Raw genomic sequence first — 22,750 nt, forward strand, 5'->3', positions numbered from 1 at the left:
GAAAAGCATATTTGTAGGACAAGTTTGGGTTTGTAATTTTTTTTCTATTCTATTGAAATGAATTTAAAATTATGAATATCAAGGAGAAAAAAGAGTTAGAGATTTTGTTTGGATTGTTTGAAGAATATAAAATTTTGAATAAAGTTGAAAATTTTTGAGTGGAGTTGAGAGGAAGTGCTAGAGAGCCAAACAAATGAACCTCAAAAAATTTTCAAACTAACGTGGCAGACCGTGAATGGCAGATAAGGAAGAAAGAATTGCATTTTTTAAATTTAAAAACCTTTGCCATGTTAGTTTGTAAATTTTTTTGAGTTTATTTGTTTGACTTTCTAGCACTTCTCTGAGTTGAGTATTAGTGGTATCAAATTAACTAAAAAAGAGAAAAAAAAGTTGAGAAAAATTGGGAAGAATTGTCTTCCCAAACAAGTAGGCAACGTATGGCTCATAAGAATTTTTTTTTTTTAACATGTCCACACAAGGGAAGGGGGAAGAGGGATTCGAACTAGTGACCTCCGCTTCATTAGGCGTGGTCCACAGCCGATTGAGCTACCCCTTAGGGACATGGCTCATAAGAATTAACAAGAGATACGTTTCCAATTGAAAGGCAAAAAATATTTAATGTGATTTTAGGATCGATGTTTACAACAGAAATGTTGGGGACTAAATCGTAATCTCATACAAGCGTTTCAAAAGAAGAAGAAGAAGAAGAAGAGAAACAAGGAGTCAAGGACATCAAAAGGCTCCTCCGCGGCCGCCACTGGTAGGAGTTGGAACTCTAGGAGATCTAACCTTCTCAAACCAACCCCAATACTCAGGATTACATTGCATTGGAGAAGACAACGACAGAGGCCTCGGAGTGAATGGACCAGCACACCCTTTCCAATTTGTCAAGCACTTCACCACCACATCTCCCAATTTCCCTTCATTGATCGCCTCATATACCTTTTCTATATCCTCCCCTGGACTCACCTTCTTCGCTCCGCTTAGCAGCTCTGTCCCCACTTCACTCCTCACTAACCGATAGATCGGATATGTCCTGCATTTCTTTATTCTGTTCGCCACCGGAAAATCTCCTTTCTCAAATCTCTCCCGCGCTTTCGTTACCTCCTCTCCAAGCCTTGCTTTCAGTTCGTCTAGGAATACTGGAATCCGCTTGAAGATTGAGAAGCCCTCGTCATTTCCATTTTCACCCTTTGAAGGATCTTCCAGTGCTTTCTCTACAAGCACTTCACGCAGTTGGGACAAGAGGGCATAAGAGGGATTTGTGGGGTCATCCAGATAAGAGAATACCGGCAGGTGTTCAATTACCTGCAACAATTCTTTCTCGCAGAAGCGGGATTCAAGCAGCGATCCATCTTCAGCAGTGTAAAGGGTCTTCCTCACAACTTGGAGGACGACATGTTTGACAACCTCTCTCATGTTCTCCTCCAGATGTCTCAGATCAACTGCCTGGCAAAGCGCCACCATGTATGTGGCAGACATAAGCTTCAGGATCTCAATGGCTTCTGCACTCTTTCTGGCTGAAATCAAACCCAGAGAATTTACATCTTGATTGTGTTGTTCAGCACTCTGTACGTGTGTTGTGACAGGGTTGGCCAGGTACTGAAGCTCAGAGCAGTATGCAGCCATGGCTATCTCTGCCCCTTTGAACCCATAATCCAAGCTTGGATTAGGCCCGCCGCTCAAATTGGAAGGCAACCCATTGTTGTAGTAGTCACATACGAGCTCGGAGAACTGAGCAAACATGAGTTTCCCAATTGCTGCAACGGCAATGCGGAGATTGTCCATGGAGACACCGATTGGTGTACCCTGGAAATTCCCTCCATGGAGAGCAATATCTCGAGCAACATCGATCAATGGGTTGTCATTCACAGAATTGATTTCCCTTTCAATTGAATGCGTTGCCATGCGAATAACTTCAATTTGGGGTCCGAGCCACTGGGGAGAGGTTCTGAGTGCATACCTGTCCTGTTTTGGCTTTGACAATGGGTCTTTCTCGTGACGAAGATTTGCTTCCTTCATGTAGTCGCTCTCATCCAAAAGGTACTCCATGATAGCAGCTGCTTCAATCTGGCCAGGATGGTGCTTGAGCTCATGCGTCAATGGGTCTGTGAACTCGGGCTTGCCGACCATGACTTCGCAAAAGAAAGCAGAGAGAACTTCTGCAAACAGTGCCAAAACGTTGGCATCAAAACAAACCGTTGCAGCCACAGCCGAGCCAACAGCCGTCCCATTTACAAGAGCTAAGCCTTCCTTTGCTTGGAGCTCGAAAGGAGCTGGAATTCCTGCCCTCTTGAGAGCTTCCAAGGCTGTGATTTCTTCATTTTCAGGGGTGACCACTTTGGAATTATGGCGGCCAGTCAATAAACCAGCAATATAAGAAAGCGGTACAAGATCCCCCGAAGCAGTGATAGTCCCCCTTAGGGGCAGCTTCGGGATCAAATTTTTGTTCATCAGTTTGGCCATGCCTTCGAGTACCTCCCAACGAATACCGGAATAGCCCTGCATCAGTGTGTTTGCGCGAACGAGCATAGCTACCTTTGAATAAGTGGACGGAAGACTCTCCTTCCCGATCACTCCGGCATTAAGGAACCGTATAAGCTCTGTCTGGAGGTCGGTAGTTTTGCTGGTGCGCCGGTGTGACGTGGCTCCAAACCCAGTGGTAACACCGTACGTGTCTGTTCCACGGGAGATGTTGTCGGCAACCCAGTGGGCGCTTTTGGCGACACGTTCACGCGCCGTGGCTTCATCAAGGTTAACCTTGACTTCACTGCGGCGAGCGATTGCAGTGACCTGAGCAACAGTGAGGGAGGTGCCCTGGATGTCGACGGTTTGCAACTTTGAAAATTGGGACACCATTCGGCAGACTTCATCGAAATGGGTGCATTGGAGTGCCTCTGCAGCTTTCTTCCAGTGTAGAGGGGCTGACAAGTGAGAATTTTCCGACACACAAATGAGGTTGACGGTGTCTTTTGAGAGAGGAAGAGGCGGAGGAATTGGACGGACATGTTTGAGTGGGCGGGCAAGTCCGTCGGTTGCCATGTCTTTTGGATTTGAGAAGAGATTTCAGAGGTGGGATTGGTGAGTTGTTGGTGAGTTTGAGAGGGAAGTAGTTAGTCGCATCTATTTATAGTAGTCACAAGTGCTCAAGTGGCGGCCTGTATCAACGTTAATGTCTTGGTCGAAAGAGGGGTTTTGGTTGGTGAAGATTGAAGTTGCATGGAAGGATATATAATAGGATATGGTGGAAGGTTTTGGTTGGTGGGGTTTGTGCGGGTCGCTTCTTCCAATTACTCCATACAAGACCATTGACTCTGAGGGTTATTCCTTGGTGAATGGTGATCAAATTAGTGATAATGAGATAGAAAAATGCATGCCAAGATTGACCAGCCCGCAGCCGGATAAGCGGGGAGTTGAGTTTGGTATTTCACGACACAAGATTACACTAGTGTGTGTGTTACATTTATAATATTATATTTGAAGGGACCCGAATCCAACCCAATTAAGCACACGAATATGCACTGTCTTAAAATTAAAAGTTATTGCACTAATTAAAAGTTAAACCAATTACCAAAAGGAAAAGGCTTCGCACAATGTGGCAATGATATTTAGTGACCAAATATTGCAAATCCTTTGAACATATATATATCAAGTATAAAACTAAAACCATTTTAAGGCAGCTGATGCTGAAATAATCTCCTCAGATTTAAATACATAAGATAAAGCTAAAGATCAAGTCAAATGCAATATTAGATAATATTTTATTTATTATTGAGTTAGTTTGTTATGTTTGAAACTTGTATTTCAAAGCCAAATGTATATCTTGTAATTTGTTATAATTTGTTATAAATAGAAGTGTTATCAAAGACCTCATTGAGGCATTACAAATTCAAATCACTTTATTATAGTTGAATTTGAACACATCAAAGATGAAACTATTTTGAGACAGTCAATCATAATTGATCATTTACTATAGAAAATCCAAAGTAGAAGGATAATAAACTTTCTGTTGTAATTGTGTGTTACAAACATTTTTATTTACTCTTTATTTTCTTTGACTTTAATTTCTTATTGACCGTCTGCATTCAATCTCTTAAACATCTTACCGTTTGATCATGAGTTTTTATGAAAGCAAAAAAAAAAAATCAGTTGTAACACTTATGACTGTTGGTCATTAAAGTCAATTGGTTTTCCATACGTTTTTTTGACAATGAATCATTAAACTCATTGAATTTTCTTTAATTGTTTGTGACCGTTTTACCCACTTGGTCTTTAACACTTGATTATGAGCTTTAAGACAAAACTCAACTTCCTATGTCTATATATATTCTCAATTTTCCAAGACAAGGTGTGTCTTACAAAAACAAAAAAAATAACATACTTTTTACTGTTTTTTAACTTTTGTGTCTATACAAAAGTTTTGTTCGAGTATATTATCTTTCTATGAAATAGCAATATGGAGAGTATTTTTGTTTCATTTTCCATCATATTTTTCAAGCAAATTAAAGGGTTGTTCTATTAGACTTCGTTATTGGAAGTACGTCCTTAACCAAGTTAGACGCTATAGTCTAATCTTGGGCAGTTGCGTGTCAAAGGATCCGATTGCACTTTGTTATACACTCCGGGACGCACGAATCAACCTTTAAGGACAACGCTCTTGTGTGATTCTATAGCATTGTGAGATCTTTCCATACTCTACTTTTCATCTCTTGTATTTTATTTATTTTATTGTTAATTTTCATATTGTAATTATTTTATATCAATGAGAATTTGTGCACCATCCAAAATTATTTCCAACAATCTTAAAGGTTGAGTCGTGATGGTTGCACAAATATTTTGGTTATGACTATAACAATAGTATTTAAACTTGTGAAAAGTCAAATACTATAAAAGTTTGTGGTATACAATTCGCATACGAGAACGATGAAATCAATTTTTGGGTAGAAAGATTTTGTTGTGAAAAATCTGATAATTGATTTGTTTATCAGAAAAATAGCTTAATCTCATGTGTAGGTATTGAAAGTGAAAATATTTTAATTGAAAGAATTTTCTTTGAACTCAAATTTATGTTAATTTAATTTGTTTGTCAAATAATCTTTTATTGTTGGGTTACTATTTTTACAATAAAAAGAGTTAAGCCTTTTTATAGAGTCTTAGAACTTAGCACTTTTTTGTTATGTTGTGCTAAGTTTGGCTGGAAAACATCAATGCAAATTAATAATAATAACTGTGAGTGATTACTCATTTTGTGATGGAGAAAATACATATGTATTGCTAATTGTGTGTAGAGAATACCATTTTATTAAAGATTTTTGCAGGTAAGCACATAGTAAGAGGAATAGATGTGGTGCGCATATTGAGTCGATTGGTTCTCACGACACATAGTTGGTATGTGATGACGACAATCTATTTTGAAGATCTTGGAGTAAAGCTGTTGGCTTTGCTGTGAGTTTTAAACTCTGATTCATAGGTCTTATTTTTTAAGACATAATATACATTTCATTTATTAAAACGAAAAAAAAAATGAAGTTATGATGGTGCTCCTTGATTGAATTAAAGCTGGTGCAAAATTTTATAATTACATGAATTTTGTATATGATAAGCAGTGGCTTCTATTGATTCATCTATTTCAAAAAAGAAATAGTATCTAACATTTATGTTAGCTATGACATGCTAGATTAGCATAACCACTTTAAGTTATTTGGTAATTCCTCATATATATCATTCAACTTTTAAGTTTCTTTGACATGATGGTTCAGAATAAAATATATGTGATTATTGAGGTTCATTTGATACATGATAAATTTATTATATCATAAGAATGATATTATTGGTGTATTTATTAAAATGAGCCAATAAAAGTTGATTATTATTTGGTTGGGCTTGATACTTTGTATATTTATTGGGGCTTTAGTTAAAAAGATTTTATTTTTAAAAATCTTTGATAGAACTCGAAATATGCAATCCCTATATATATATATATATATATATATATAGCATATATATAAGTATATATAAGGATCATAAGTTGGAAAAACGTGTTAGATGATTGTTTTTTTTAAAACAGCTTTAGAACTGTCAATTGACAGAAAAGAAAGAAGAGAAAATGACATATCATACCTGGAGAAAGATGAGCTCATAGAAGTCATTTCTTAAAACATTTGTGTGCTATTATTAAAAAAAAAAAAAAAAAAATATTTTATTGTGACTTTTTGGTTTATTCCATTAATATTTAGCATGATAGATTTATATATGTAAATCTTGGCTACATCAAGAAAATAAAAAGAAATTAGAATACTGGAATAAATTATGAATGCTATGATTGTCAATTTTTAGGCTATCTACCAAAGTGTGGGGGGAAGCCATTATTTTTTTTTTGTCACATTCATAAGCATTGTTTGAAATACCTCAAAGTGTGGGAATATTTGGCAAATGTTATATTACTCGAGCCTAAAAAGAGAAAACTTGGTTTTAAAACCTATGATTGTGATTTTGTTGGTGTTACATATAATAGTTTATGCTATAGATTCCTTACTATCAAGAGTGATGTTTGCTATTATTGAATCTAAAAATGTTATTTTCTTTGAGCACGTGTTTCCTTTGAAAAATAAGAAAAAAAATCTTTCATGAATTTTCAGTTGCTTCTAATAAATTATTGATGTATAAGAATTGAAAAGAAGCAAGCGAGCTACAACGGAAGGAATCTCGGTAATGATTTTATTGCTTATATTGTTGATAATTATTCAATATGTTATGATGAAGCAATTAAATATCTATTTGATGCATTTTTGGTTAGAAACTATAAATATTGAATTGGAGTCAATTATGTCTAACCATGCTTGTGAACTCATTGAGTTACCTCCTAAGGACCAATTCAATTGGTTATATATATATATATATATATATATATATATATATGTGTGTGTGTGTGTGTGTGTGTGTGTTTAAGAAGAAACTAGATGATGCAATAAATAAGTACATGGTAGACTTGGTAGCTAAAAGCTACAAGTAAATGCAAAATGTCGATTACTTGATAATTATTTTCCGGTTACTAAAATTATATAAATTGGAATGTTATTTGTCATTGCTTATGTTTATAAATTTCTAGTACATCAAATGTATATCAAAGTTACTTTTCTAAATCGTGAAGAGATTTATATGGAGCAGCCCGAGGGATTAGTAATTCCGTCAAGAATATAAAGTGGTGAAATTCTTGTATGGATTAAAGCAATCTCCTAAACAGTGACATGAAAAGTTTGACAAGGTGATGTTGTCTAATTTATATTTGATAAATGGTGCAAGTAATTGCATAGCAAGTTTTACAATAATTAATGTCTCATTATTTGTTTATATATATATATATATTGACAACTTGCTTATTTTTTGAACTAGCATTGATATTGTGCATAAAGTTAAAAGATTTCTTACATCTAATTTTGATATGTAAGACATAGGTAAATCTAATGTCATGATGAATATTAAAGTTATTAGAGATAATGATTGCATTATTTTATCTTATACATATTATGTTGAAAGATGCTTAAGAGGTTTGAGCACTTTTATTATCCACCTATGTCTACACCATATGATTAAAAAATACACTTGGTTAAGAATCATGGTGATAGTGTTTTGCAAGGAAAAATATGCACAAATCATTGGTAGCTTGATATTTTGACAAATTGTACATGCCCTGCTATTGCATATGTTGTTAGCAAATTGAGGATATACTTATAATTAAGGTATTGAGCATTGTGATGATATCTCTAAATTGTTGAGATTCTTAAATGGCACAATTAATTTTTGTTTGTCATATTGTGATTATCTTGCTATATTGAAAGGATATTGTGATGCTAACTGCATTTTTGATTCAGATGAGCAAAGCCTACTAATGTTTACTCTGGCTGGAGGAGCTGTCTCTTGAATATCCTCAAAATAGACTTGCATAGCAATGTTTGCTATGAAGTCAGAGTTAGTTGCTTTTGAAAAGGCAGGAACTGAAGATAAATGGCCCATGAGCCTATTGATAAATTAATTTGCTTTTATATGCTAATTCAGTTCCACCTGTGTTTTCATTGTGATTGACAGGCTGTCATAGCTCGAGCAAAGAGCAAAGGATTTATAATGAGAAAGTGTACAATATTGTGAGGCAGCTTATTGAGACCGGTGTAATGTCCATGGACTTTGTGAGGTCATAAAAGAATTCTGCAGATTCTTTAACCATGCCACTAGCAAGAAGGCTAGTGAGAGAAGCATCGATGGGGATATGACTGACACCCAAATCATGACACTGTGATTGATACCCAACCTCTGTGATTGGAGATCCCATGAATGAGGTTTAATGAGAAACGAAGTCACAAGTGAAATGAGGTATGGTACTGTCAATTTGTGTTTATTAACTATCTTATTGAGAAGATTAGTGATGAGTCCATCCCTATGGTGTAAGACAGTACAAGATGCAGAATGATTAAGGATGAGCTTAAAGCTCTTAATGGATCCATAGTCCCTACCTGTTGGGATGGGGTGTTTCCTGCACACACTCTTGATGGATACCATATATATGAGTGTGGAGGTGCTATCTCCTATGAGACTTGGGAAGGTCTCTAGAGCGCTCATGAAAGCCATTTTATGGTGTAGTAACAAAAGATGCAGAGTGAGTAAGAATGAGTTTAAAACTCTTAATGGGTCCATAGTCCCTACTTGTTGGGATGAGATGTTCTCTACACACATTCTTGATGGACGCCACCTATGTGAGTGTGGAAGTGGTGTCGCTTCCTATGAGATTTTGGCAAGTCTCTAGAGCACTTATAAAACCCAGAGACGCATGGCATGTATAAGGCGCCAACCCGCTATAGAACAACCCGATTTTCTTTATTTGATTTGATTTGATTTGATTTTTTTTGGAGAAAGTTATGTGGATGATAAGTTTGATTAACTTGTGGATTTGGTTAAAAGAGTTTAACTCTACCACAATTCATTAAGCTCTTACTTATTTATCTTAGATGCGGTTAAAACCTTCGGGTACCACATCGATACATGCTTTAAATCTCCTATTATTCTAATGTTTGTAACATGTGGGGGATTGTTGTAATTGTGTGTTACAAACATTTTTATTTACGCTTTATTTTCTTTGACTTTAATTTCTTATTGACCGTTTGCATTCAATCTCTTAAACATCTTACCGTTTGATCATGAGTTTTTATGAAAGCAAAAAAAAAAAAAATCAGTTGTAACACTTATGACCGTTGGTCATTAAAGTCAATTGGTTTTCCATACGTTTTTTGACAATGAATCATTAAACTCATTGAATTTTCTTTAATTGTTTGTGACCGTTATACCCACTTGGTCTTTAACACTTGGTTATGAGCTTTAAGGCAAAACTCAACTTCCTATGTCTATATATATTCTCAATTTTCCAAGACAAGGTGTGTCTTACAAAAACAAAAAAAAATAACATACTTCTTATTGTTTTTTAACTTTTGTGTCTATAAAAAAGTTTTGTTCGAGTATATTATCTTTCTATGAAATAGCAATATGGAGAGTATTTTTGTTTCATTTTCCATCATATTTTCAAGCAAATTAAAGAGTTGTTCTATTAGACTTTGTTATTGGAAATGCGTCCTTAACGAAGTTAGACGCTATAGTCTAATCCTGAGAAGTTGCGTATCAAAGTATCCGATCACACCGAGTTATACACTCCAGAAGGCACGAATCAACCTTTAAGGACAACGCACTTGCGTGATTCTATAGCATTGTGAGATCTTTCCATACTCTACTTTTCATCTCTTGTATTTTATTTATTTTATTGTTAATTTTCATATTGTAATTATTTTATATCAATGAGAATTTGTGCACTATCCAAAATTATTTTCAACACTTTCAAATTTCCTTCTAAAATATTAAGACCCTACGTACATTCCTTCCTTACCTCCTTGTTTCCTTAGTAGCTCTAAGTGTTCATTGGCCAGTCTAGAGCAACATCTTAGACTAAATCTAAGTCAAGAATAAAGTGATACTTAATGTCAATGTATTTGGTTCGTGGGTGATGCACATGATTTTTGAAGATGTTGATCGTACTTTGATTGTCAAAGTAGACCATTTTAGTGCATGTCTTGGCGAAATCCATAATCTGTAATTAATAGTTTCTTCATCCAAGACAACTAAGTGCGGCAACTTCTAGCAACAATATATTATACTTCAACCGTTAATAGAGAATTAGAATTATGCTTCTTGCTCATTTACGCAACTGGATTTGTGGGTACATAAGAGTATCCATTATATTGTGAAGAGACGTGGGATAAAACACTCCAAAAACTTTCATGAAGGAACCGATGGTGAGTAGTTGATAAAAGGCAACCCACATTCAAGTAATAACGACTTTTAGCCTCTTTCCAAAAACTTAGTCCTATTTTCATTTCAAGTTATTCTTTAATTACATACTAACTTAATAATATTATAGTCATTTCTTGCCAGCCGGCCCACACAGAAAAGCCCTTTTATTTATTTTTCAGTTCTCCTCTTTTGCAAATGCTTTCCTATATATTGATATTCCACCACCAGGAGAACTGTTTAAATAAAGCATCTCTTGCTGAGAAGTAGAGTTCAAGTGGGTGCAGTGGATCCAAGTTCAAATATAGCATTTCCTGCAGAGAAGCAAGTCTGTATTGAACTAAAAATTTGGAATCTTGTTTGATAGGTAGAGTGAAAACAACAACAAAAACAAACAAAAAAGAGAAAAATACTCCATCCTGCTGGTCAGTCTTGTTATTCTTATCTTATGGTCAATCTTGACAGGCACTATATCACTCATATATATATATATACGTTCTTTAATTCTCCTTTCTTTAGTTTTACTTGTTATCGTTCTTTATTTAAAAATATTTTACGTACTGATTTGAGCGTTAGAGTGTTATAATGTACCTTAATTACTTTACCAGCCGAACTCCTTAAAAGACAGTTTAAAATACAGTCATTAATGTAGTACTGTTACTTGCATCAGCCAAGAATTATGCTACGTCCCACAAATCGTGATTCATGCATCATAAAAGGCAAAGCTAATAGACAATAAGGGGTTGAAATGAACGACCAAGACACCCACCAACCATGCCAAGAAGGAATAGAGTCAGGGGGCATGTGAGTGAGTGGCATCTCCTCTAAGTCAATGGTCTTCTTTGGAGTACTTGGATGCACTAATTCTTCAAACAAACAAGTAGTAGGTACACGAATAATTTAAAATTTTAAACAAAGCCAAGAGACGCACTGAGGAGTGAATTATAATAAGCACATCAATCTTAAATTTATCATCTGTGGTATAACTTCACAAGAAAATTTCTAAAATAGTTGAATATATATTAAGGTAAGAATTTAACTCCCAAAATGAGAATTCTCCGATCTATCATTATTAGCCTTTTTTTTTTTATTTCTTAATCAATATAAGAGACGAAAAAAAAAAGAATAGTATTAACCACACTGAGTCTTACTCTACTCTTATACAACGATGGAGTTGCATTAGACTATAATGTAATCCGATTTAAAAGGGCGACTACATGATTCTAATCATTAGCATATTATATTGTACCAGAGTAAAATACATAATTATTTAATTTCATTCCAATTTCTTCTATACCCACTTACCTGGTAATAATTATTTACTTTATCAATAAAATAATCATTTGGTGTTTCAAACATGACCAGAAGCAAAAAGACACCAAGAGGTCGGTCGAAATGAATCGAGAGACGCTGCTTTAAAATTCATGAAGACAGCAGACGTGCATGTCTTCTCACTAACCCAAGTGACACGTGTTTGACTCAAATGCTTCTTCCGCTCTCAAATGACGTGTGGGCGGGAAATTGACAAACATCATTTTTTTTTTAATAAATGAATTATGCCATAATTTTAATTTACCAAGTGGCAACTCGTGCAATACGGAAACTTTATTATATTTTTTTTAAAAAAAAAAAAAAAAAAAACCGAGGAAAAGAATATTTGTAGGACAAGTTTGGGTTTGTGATTTTTTTCTATTCTATTGAAATGAATTTAAAATTATAAATATCAAGGAGAAAAAAGAGTTAGAGATTACGTTTGGATTGTTTGAAGAATATAAAATTTTGAATAAAGTTGAAAAATTTTGAGTGGAGTTGAGAGGAAGTGCTAGAGAGCCAAACAAATGAACCTAAAAAAATTTTCAAACTGACATAGCAGACCGTGAATGGCAGATAAGAGAGAAAGAATTGCATTTTTTAAATTTAAAAACCTATGTCATGTCAATTTGTAAATTTTTTTGAGTTTATTTGTTTGACTATTTAGCACTTCTCTGAGTTGAGTATTAGTGGTATCAAATCAACTAAAAAAGAGAAAAAAAGTTGAGAAAAATTGGGAAGAATTGTCTTCCCAAACAAGTAGGCAACGTATGGCTCATAAGAATTAACAAGAGATACGTTTCCAATTGAAAGGCAAAAAATATTTAATGTGATTTTAGGATCGATGTTTACAACAGAAATGTTGGGGACTAAATCGTAATCTCATACAAGCGTTTCAAAAGAAGAAGAAGAGAAACAAGCAGTCAAGGACATCAAAAGGCTCCTCCGCGGCCGCCACTGGTAGGAGTTGGAACTCTAGGAGATCTAACCTTCTCAAACCAACCCCAATACTCAGGATTACATTGCATTGGAGAAGACAACGACAGAGGCCTTGGAGTGAATGGACCAGCACACCCTTTCCAATTTGTCAAGCACTTCACCACCACATCTCCCAATTTCCCTCCATTGATCGCCTCATATACCTTCTCTATATCCTCCCCTGGACTCACCTTCTTCGCTCCGCTTAGCAGCTCTGTCCCCACTTCACTCCTCACTAACCGATATATCGGATATGTCCTGCATTTCTTTATTCTGTTCGCCACCGGAAAATCTCCTTTCTCAAATCTCTCCCGCGCTTTCGTTACCTCCTCTCCAAGCCTTGCTTTCAGTTCGTCTAGGAATACTGGAATCCGCTTGAAGATTGAGAAGCCCTCGTCATTTCCATTTTCACCCTTTGAAGGATCTTCCAGTGCTTTCTCTACAAGCACTTCTCGCAGTTGGGACAAGAGGGCATAAGAGGGATTTGTGGGGTCGTCCAGATAAGAGAATACCGGCAGGTGTTCAATTACCTGCAACAATTCTTTCTCGCAGAAGCGGGATTCAAGCAGCGATCCATCTTCAGCAGTGTAAAGGGTCTTCCTCACAACTTGGAGGACGACATGTTTGACAACCTCCCTCATGTTCTCTTCCAGATGTCTCAGATCAACTGCCTGGCAAAGCGCCACCATGTATGTGGCAGACATAAGCTTCAGGATCTCAATGGCTTCTGCACTCTTTCTGGCTGAAATCAAACCCAGAGAATTTACATCTTGATTGTGTTGTTCAGCACTCTGTACGTGTGTTGTGACAGGGTTGGCCAGGTACTGAAGCTCAGAGCAGTATGCAGCCATGGCTATCTCTGCCCCTTTGAACCCATAATCCAAGCTTGGATTAGGCCCGCCGCTCAAATTGGAAGGCAACCCATTGTTGTAGTAGTCACATACGAGCTCAGAGAACTGAGCAAACATGAGTTTCCCAATTGCTGCAACGGCAATGCGGAGATTGTCCATGGAGACACCGATTGGCGTACCCTGGAAATTCCCTCCATGGAGAGCAATATCTCGAGCAACATCGATCAATGGGTTGTCATTCACAGAATTGATTTCCCTTTCAATTGAATGCGTTGCCATGCGAATAACTTCAATTTGGGGTCCGAGCCATTGGGGAGAGGTTCTGAGTGCATACCTGTCCTGTTTTGGCTTTGACAATGGGTCTTTCTCGTGACGAAGATTTGCTTCCTTCATGTAGTCGCTCTCATCCAAAAGGTACTCCATGATAGCAGCTGCTTCAATCTGGCCAGGATGGTGCTTGAGCTCATGCGTCAATGGGTCTGTGAACTCGGGCTTGCCGACCATGACTTCGCAGAAGAAAGCAGAGAGAACTTCTGCAAACAGAGCCAAAACGTTGGCATCAAAACAAACCGTTGCAGCCACAGCCGAGCCAACAGCCGTCCCATTTACAAGAGCTAAGCCCTCCTTTGCTTGGAGCTCGAAAGGAGCTGGAATTCCTGCCCTCTTGAGAGCTTCCAAGGCTGTGATTTCTTCATTTTCAGGGGTGACCACTTTGGAATTATGGCGGCCAGTCAATAAACCAGCAATGTAAGAAAGCGGTACAAGATCCCCCGAAGCAGTGATAGTCCCCCTTAGGGGCAGCTTCGGGATCAAATTTTTGTTCATCAGTTTGGCCATGCCTTCGAGTACCTCCCATCGAATACCGGAATAGCCCTGCATCAGTGTGTTTGCGCGAACGAGCATAGCTACCTTTGAATAAGTGGACGGAAGACTCTCTTTCCCGATCACTCCGGCATTAAGGAACCGTATAAGCTCTGTCTGGAGGTCGGTAGTTTTGCTGGTGCGCCGGTGTGACGTGGCTCCAAACCCAGTGGTAACACCGTAGGTGTCTGTTCCACGGGAGATGTTTTCGGCAACCCAGTTGGCGCTTTTGGCGACACGTTCACGCGCCGTGGCTTCATCGAGGTTAACCTTGACTTCACTGCGGCGAGCGATTGCAGTGACCTGAGCAACAGTGAGGGAGGTGCCCTGGATGTCGACGGTTTGCAACTTTGAAAATTGGGACACCATGCGGCAGACTTCATCGAAATGGGTGCATTCGAGTGCCTCTGCAGCTTTCTTCCAGTGTAGAGGGGCTGACAAGTGAGAATTTTCCGACACACAAATGAGGTTGACGGTGTCTTTTGAGAGAGGAAGAGGCGGAGGAATTGGACGGACATGTTTGAGTGGGCGGGCAAGTCCGTCGGTTGCCATGTCTTTAGGATTTGAGAAGAGATTTCAGAGGGTGAAGAAGAGGCTGCAGAAATGGGATTGGTGAGCTGTTGTTGATGAGTTTGAGAGGGAAGTAGTTAGTGGCTTCTATTTATAGTAGTCACAAGTGCTCAAGTGGCAGCCTGAATCAGCGTTAATGTCTTGGTCGAAAGAGGGGCTTTGGTTGGTGAAGATTGAAGTTCCATGGATGGATATATAATAGGATATGGTGGAAGGTTTTGGTTGGTGGGGTTTGTGCGGGTCGCTTCTTCCAATTACTCCATACAAGACCATTGACTCTGAGGGTTATAGCACGTGCTTCCTTGGTGATCAAATTAGTGATAATGAGATGGAAAAATGCATGCCAATATTGACCAGCCGAGAGTTTAGTTTGGTATTTCACCACACAAGATTACACTAGTGTTTGTGTTACGTTTATAGTTTTATATTTGAAGGGACCCGAATCCAACCAAATTAAGCACACGAATGCACTGTCTTGCAACAATTTGAGTTAACATATTGCACTAATTAAAAATTAAACCAACCGAAAGGAAAACGCTTTGCACAATGTGACAATGATATTTGGTGACCAACCCCAAATCCAAGCCTATTGGCACGTTACTAATGTGTCCAAATTAGAAGGTTTTTTATAGTGTTTGAACACATCCAAAATAAAACTATTTTGAGGCAGTTGAATTTGAACACTTCAACGATGAAACTATTTTGAGACCGTCATTTCCAAATGATCATTTACTATTGTTGGGGAGATAAAATTCACTATGAGTCCTACTATCTCTCAACAACCCTCCATTATTTTTACATTATCTCAACTACCTCACATTATCTCCAATATTTCAAATTATCTCTCAATCATCTGAAGGGAGAAGATTGAGGAAATGGTTACACAAATAAAACCCAATAAAAGGAAACTCAAGGCATGGGGATCGATCAATCAATTCTCAATTTCCTTATGCTACATTTAGACTCCATATACGATTGCTAATTTAAGCATCTTTGACGCTCTTGTTATTTTATATGAGCCCAAAGAACGAAGATGAAAGACGCTTCGAAGAACGCGAAGATCACACAAATCAGAGATTGTTGGACCAAAAAATTGCATCAACAACTATAGAAAATTCAAAGTAGAAGCATGGTAAACTTTTAAATTCCTTTGTAAAATATTAAGACCCTCTGTATGTAGACATTCCTTCCTTACCTCCTTGTTTCCTTAGTAGCTCTAACTGCTCATTGGCCAATCTTCTATTACGTGACTTCCTTATGACAAAGTCTAGAGCAGCATCTTAGACTCAACCAAGTCAAGAATAAAGTGATATTTGATGTCAATGTGTTTGGTTCGTTTGTGATGCACATGATTTTTGAAGATGTTGATTGTACTTTGATTGTCACAATAGACCATTATAGTGTCTTGGCGAAGTCCATAATCTGTAATTAATAGTTTCTTCATCCATAGCAACTAAGTGCAGCAACTTCTAGCAACAATATATTCTACTTCAACCGTGAATAGATAATTAGAATTATGCTTCTTGCTCATTCATACAACTAGATTTGTGGGTACATAAGAGTATCCAATATGATGTGAAGAGCCATAGGATAAACCACTCCAAAAACTTTCATGGAGGAACCGACGGTGAGCAGTTGATGGCAAACTATTATAAAATGCAACCCACATTCAAGTAATAGGGACTTTTAGCCTCTTTCCAAAAACTCAGTACTATTTTCATTTCAAGCTATTCTTTAAATACATACTAACTTAAGCATATTAGAATCATCTCTTGCCGGCCCACACCGAAAAACCCTTTTATTTATTTTTCTCCTCTTTTGCAAATGCTTTCTATTGATATTCCACCACCAGGAAAACTGTTTAAATAGAGCATATATATATCTCTTGCTGAGAAGTAGAGTTCAAGTGGATGCAAGTCCAAATATAGCATTTCCTGCAGAGAAGGAAATCTGTATTGAACTAAAAATTTGGAATATTGTTTGATAGGGAGAGTGAAAACTACAAAAACAAACAAAAAAGAGAAAAATACTCCATCCTGCTGGTCAGTCTTGTTATTCTTCTCTTATGGTCAATCTTGACAGGCACTATATGCTTCTCTTTATTATTAATTGAAGGACCATACTACATACTAATATTGGGTCTTAGCTAAGAAAGTCCTAAGAGAAGCACACATTAATTAATTAAGGCTATTTCCATGCTGTCAAGGGCACTTTTGATATACCTTACCAATTATCACTCATATACATTTTCTTACTCTCATTTATCTAGTTTTACTTGTTATTATTTTCTATAAAAAAAAAATTTACTGACTTAAGCATTAGAGTATTATTGTCGTTAATCAATTTACCTTATTTTACTAGCGGAACTCCTCCTTACAAAGACAATTTACACTTTACAGTCATTGTACGTAGTACTGTTCCTTGCATCAGCTAATAATTTGATGAAGCTACGTCCCACAAATCGTGATTCATGCATCATAAAAGGCAAAGCTAAAAGACAATAATGGGTTGGTCACTCTTGGTTGAAATGAACCAATTGACTCCCACCAACTATGCCAAGAAGCGATAGTGTCAGGGGGCATGTGAGTGAGTGGCATCTCCTCTAAGTCAATGGTCTTCTTTGGAGTACTTAAATGCACTAAATTCTTCAAACAAATAAGGAGTAGGTACACGAATAATTGAAACAAAGGCAAGAGACGCACGGGAGTGAATTATAAGCACATCAATCTTGAATTTATCATTGTGGTATAACTTCAAGAAATTTTTTAAAATATTTGGATATATATATATATATGAGAGAGAGAAAATGAGAATACTATTAGTTGTATCGAGTCTTGTTATACCTGGATGGAGTTGCATTGGACTATAGCCCAATCAAAATTGAAAAAGCGACTACATGATTATAATCATCAGTATATTATATTGTACCTAAGAGTAAAATACATAATTATTTAATTTCATTCCAGTTTCTTCTATACCCACTTAGTAATAAATATTTATTTTATCAATAAAATAATCATTTGGTGTTTCAAACATGACCCGAAGCAAAAAGACACCAAGAGGTTGGTCGAAATGAACCGAGAGACGCTGCTTTAAAATTCATGAAGACAGTAGACATGCATGTCTTCTCACTGACCCAAGTGACACTTGTATGACTCAAATGCTTCTTGCACTTTCAAATGATGTGTTGGGTATAATTCTAATTTACCAAGTGGCAACTTGTGCAGTACGGAAACTTTATTATATATATATTTTTTATAAAAAAAAAATAAAAAAAAAAAAAATTGAGGAAAAGCATATTTGTTACGGCTTGTTTGGGTTTCAGATTTTTTTCTATTCTACTGAACTGAATTTAAAATTGCGAATATTGATGAGAAAAAAGAGTTGTAGATTATTTTTGGATTGTTTGAAGAATATAAAATTTTGAATAAAGTTGAAAATTTTTGAGTTGAATTGAATATTAGTGATATCAAATCAACTAAAAAAAAAAAAAAAGTTAGAGAAAAATTGGGAAGAATTGTCTTCCCAAACAAGTACGTAACGTATGGTTCATAAGAATTAAGAAGAGATACATTTCCAATTGAAAGGCAAGCAATATTTTATGTGATTTTAAAAAAAAATTTACAAGTTGAAGTAGTAAACCCTGCATTGGATGTAATTTTTGTTGGAGCAATTGAGTCTTTAGGCGTTCAAAGTGATCTAACAATAAGGAAAATAGTTATAAAATAGTTGTTGTGAATGCTCTAATTGGTTAATAGGTTTTAAAGTATTATTGTCCACAAAAAGAAGGTCAATTTGATCGGATCCTTTATTTAAATGTGGGCATTGGGAAATGCCTTTGAAGAAATATTTAGAGCCATCTCCTTTCTCATTCCAGTCCCACCTTGCTTGAATTATCTCTTTCTTGGTATCAAACGTCCATAATTTGCCCCCCTTTTGATATCCCATTAACCATTTACTAGAATCTTTATGTGATCTTACTTACCAAAAATAAACAAATAGAAAAGCAATGCTTTTTGTTATCACCAAGGAAATTGTCACTAAGAGATATAATATGAATTAAATAGAAATGCATAATTTTCATGTGATAATTAATAAGGATTCCACTTTGAAATAATTTATTTAGGATATAATCATATAAGCTAAAGGACAATAAAAGGTTGGTGACTTGGTTGAAAATTTGAAATGAACCAATTAAGAGACCTGGTAAGAAAGTAGAAACCCACCAACCCAAAAAAAATCCCACCAACCATTTGAATAAGGCAAAGGGTGCCGGCCGGGGGATTATGTGAGTGAGTGGCATCTCCTCAGAGTCAATGGTCTTCTATGGAGTACAAGGAAGAAACCCACCAACCAAAAACTTCCATGCAACTTCCTCCATCTTCACCAACCAAAAAAAAACCCCACTTTCGACCAAGACATTAACGTTGATGCAGGCCGCCACTTGAGCACTTGTGACTACTATAAATAGATGCCACTAACTACTTCCCTCTCAAACTCATCAACAACAACTCACCAATCCCATTTCTGCAGCCTCTTCTTCACCCTCTGAAATCTCTTCTCAAATCCTAGAGACATGGCATCCGACGGACTTGCCCGCCCACTCAAACATGTCCGTCCAATTCCTCCGCCTCTTCCTCTCTCAAAAGACACCGTCAACCTCATTTGTGTGTCGGAAAATTCTCACTTGTCAGCCCCTCTACACTGGAAGAAAGCTGCAGAGGCACTCGAATGCACCCATTTCGATGAAGTCTGCCGCATGGTGTCCCAATTTTCAAAGTTGCAAACCGTCGACATCCAGGGCACCTCCCTCACTGTTGCTCAGGTCACTGCAATCGCTCGCCGCAGTGAAGTCAAGGTTAACCTTGATGAAGCCACGGCGCGTGAACGTGTCGCAAAAAGCGCCAATTGGGTTGCCGAAAACATCTCCCGTGGAACAGACACGTACGGTGTTACCACTGGTTTTGGAGCCACGTCACACCGGCGCACCAGCAAAACTACCGACCTCCAGACAGAGCTTATACGGTTCCTTAATGCCGGAGTGATCGGGAAAGAGAGTCTTCCGTCCACTTATTCAAAGGTAGCTATGCTCGTTCGCGCAAATACACTGATGCAGGGCTATTCCGGTATTCGATGGGAGGTACTCGAAGGCATGGCCAAGCTGATGAACAAAAATTTGATCCCGAAGCTGCCTCTAAGGGGGACTATCACGGCTTCAGGGGATCTTGTACCGCTATCTTATATTGCTGGTTTATTGACTGGCCGCCATAATTCCAAAGTGGTCACCCCTGAAAATGAAGAAATCACAGCCTTGGAAGCTCTCAAGAGGGCAGGGATTCCAGCTCCTTTCGAGCTGCAAGCAAAGGAGGGCTTAGCTCTTGTAAATGGGACAGCTGTTGGCTCGGCTGTGGCTGCAACAGTTTGTTTTGATGCCAACGTTTTGGCTCTGTTTGCAGAAGTTCTCTCTGCTTTCTTCTGCGAAGTCATGGTCGGCAAGCCCGAATTCACAGACCCACTGACGCATGAGCTCAAGCACCATCCTGGGCAGATTGAAGCAGCTGCTATCATGGAGTACCTTTTGGATGAGAGCGACTACATGAAGGAAGCAAATCTTCGTCACGAGAAAGACCCATTGTCAAAGCCAAAACAGGACAGGTACGCACTCAGAACCTCTCCCCAATGGCTCGGACCCCAAATTGAAGTTATTCGCATGGCAACGCATTCAATTGAAAGGGAAATCAATTCTGTGAATGACAACCCATTGATCGATGTTGCTCGAGATATTGCTCTCCATGGAGGGAATTTCCAGGGTACACCAATCGGTGTCTCCATGGACAATCTCCGCATTGCCGTTGCAGCAATTGGGAAACTCATGTTTGCTCAGTTCTCCGAGCTCGTATGTGACTACTACAACAATGGGTTACCTTCCAATTTGAGCGGCGGGCCTAATCCAAGCTTGGATTATGGGTTCAAAGGGGCAGAGATAGCCATGGCTGCATACTGCTCTGAGCTTCAATACCTGGCCAACCCTGTCACAACACACGTACAGAGTGCTGAACAACACAATCAAGATGTAAATTCTCTGGGTTTGATTTCAGCCAGAAAGAGTGCAGAAGCCATTGAGATCCTGAAGCTTATGTCTGCCACATACATGGTGGCGCTTTGCCAGGCAGTTGATCTGAGACATCTGGAGGAGAACATGAGGGAGGTTGTCAAACATGTCGTCCTCCAAGTTGTGAGGAAGACCCTTTACACTGCTGAAGATGGATCGCTGCTTGAATCCCGCTTCTGCGAGAAAGAATTGTTGCAGGTAATTGAACACCTGCCGGTATTCTCTTATCTGGACGACCCCACAAATCCCTCTTATGCCCTCTTGTCCCAACTGCGAGAAGTGCTTGTAGAGAAAGCACTGGAAGATCCTTCAAAGGGTGAAAATGGAAATGACGAGGGCTTCTCAATCTTCAAGCGGATTCCAGTATTCCTAGACGAACTGAAAGCAAGGCTTGGAGAGGAAGTAACGAAAGCGCGGGAGAGATTTGAGAAAGGAGATTTTCCGGTGGCGAACAGAATAAAGAAATGCAGGACATATCCGATATATCGGTTAGTGAGGAGTGAAGTGGGGACAGAGCTGCTAAGCGGAGCGAAGAAGGTGAGTCCAGGGGAGGATATAGAGAAGGTATATGAGGCGATCAATGAAGGGAAATTGGGAGATGTGGTGGTGAAGTGCTTGACAAATTGGAAAGGGTGTGCCGGTCCATTCACTCCAAGGCCTCTGTCGTTGTCTTCTCCAATGCAATGTAATCCTGAGTATTGGGGTTGGTTTGAGAAGGTTAGATCTCCTAGAGTTCCAACTCCTACCAGTGGCGGCCGCGGAGTAGCCTTTTGATCTTCTTCTTTTGTAACGCTTGTATGAGATTACGATTTAGTCCCCAACATTTCTGTTGTAAACATCGATCCTAAAAGATTGAGTGGAATTAATAATATCTTTTCATTTTTCATCTCTCTCTCTCTCTCTCTCATTTGTTCTTTTCTCTTTTGCTGAAGTCATGCCCACAATCTTACACTGCAACCATTTTGGGTCTGTTTAGGATTGCGTTTGAAGGGCTAAAAGTGCTTTTAACACTCAAAAAGCTCATTTGAAAAAAAAAACATATTCGCTTGGTAAAAAAATTAAAAGCGTTTTTAAGGGTCTAAAAAGCCTAAAAATAATCAAAAAGCACTTTTAGCAAAAACTTAAAAATGAAGCTTTTGCCCAAAAACTTTTTTTAACTTAAAAGCTCTATTTTCAAATGCAATCACAATCAAGTTTTTTAGCCCTAATAAAGTATATACAATTTCAACGATTTGATCAATGCACTTGAAAACATTACGATCCATGTCAAAAAAAAAAAAAAAAAAATCACTACGATCAAATTCGAAATCAATTCCATAAATAATTTACAAAGTCAACAGTAAGTCTTCCGCCCGACTAACCAATATGATTTGTTTTTTTAAATGAAATTGTTGTAGTTAAATAATAACAAATATTTAACATTATTATTTTTATTCAAATTTACAGGCTCGTAATCGGGTGAAGTATTGACTATTCAAGTTTTGTTCATTTTATTTTATTTCCAACACAAGTTGCTCTTATCATACCGCTAGATAGTTTGTTTAAGCTCGATTCATTTATTTTTTAAACAAACTCGAGTTATATCAAAGTGCTGATTTAAACGTTAATTTTTTATTTATTTTTTATTTATACAAATATTGATCATATGACTAATTTTTATCACCACATCATCCAATTGTATGGAAGTTAACATTAATCTATTAAATAGCATTATTCTTTGTTATGTGACCCATTGAGATCC

The 22,750-nt window shown here is 37.5% G+C and overlaps 3 protein-coding genes across 3 annotated transcripts; 1 reads left to right on the top strand and 2 right to left on the bottom strand.

Annotated features, from left to right (window-relative positions):
- Positions 1 to 614: 614 nt before the first annotated feature.
- LOC132164899 (phenylalanine ammonia-lyase-like) lies at positions 615 to 3,083 on the bottom strand. Its single transcript, XM_059575411.1, has one exon. The coding sequence runs from the start codon at positions 3,040 to 3,042 to the stop codon at positions 733 to 735; it is 2,310 nt and encodes a 769-aa protein (XP_059431394.1). The 5' UTR covers positions 3,043 to 3,083; the 3' UTR covers positions 615 to 732.
- A 9,359-nt stretch (positions 3,084 to 12,442) lies between these two features.
- On the bottom strand, positions 12,443 to 15,026 carry LOC132166394 (phenylalanine ammonia-lyase-like). Its single transcript, XM_059577198.1, has one exon. It carries the CDS (start codon positions 14,877 to 14,879, stop codon positions 12,570 to 12,572), a length of 2,310 nt encoding a protein of 769 aa, XP_059433181.1. The 5' UTR covers positions 14,880 to 15,026; the 3' UTR covers positions 12,443 to 12,569.
- Positions 15,027 to 19,324: 4,298 nt separating this feature from the next.
- Positions 19,325 to 21,897, top strand: LOC132166395 (phenylalanine ammonia-lyase-like). The gene has a single exon (XM_059577199.1). It carries the CDS (start codon positions 19,474 to 19,476, stop codon positions 21,781 to 21,783), a length of 2,310 nt encoding a protein of 769 aa, XP_059433182.1. The 5' UTR covers positions 19,325 to 19,473; the 3' UTR covers positions 21,784 to 21,897.
- The last annotated feature ends 853 nt before the right edge of the window (positions 21,898 to 22,750 follow it).

Source organism: Corylus avellana, chromosome ca11 (assembly GCF_901000735.1).
Source record: "Corylus avellana chromosome ca11, CavTom2PMs-1.0".
NCBI classification, from domain to species: domain Eukaryota; kingdom Viridiplantae; phylum Streptophyta; class Magnoliopsida; order Fagales; family Betulaceae; genus Corylus; species Corylus avellana.

Coding starts and splice junctions, on each gene's coding strand:
- LOC132166394 (XM_059577198.1), bottom strand. CDS start 14,879: ATGGCAACCGACGGACTTGCCCGCCCACTCAAACATGTCCGTCCAATT.
- LOC132164899 (XM_059575411.1), bottom strand. CDS start 3,042: ATGGCAACCGACGGACTTGCCCGCCCACTCAAACATGTCCGTCCAATT.
- LOC132166395 (XM_059577199.1), top strand. CDS start 19,474: ATGGCATCCGACGGACTTGCCCGCCCACTCAAACATGTCCGTCCAATT.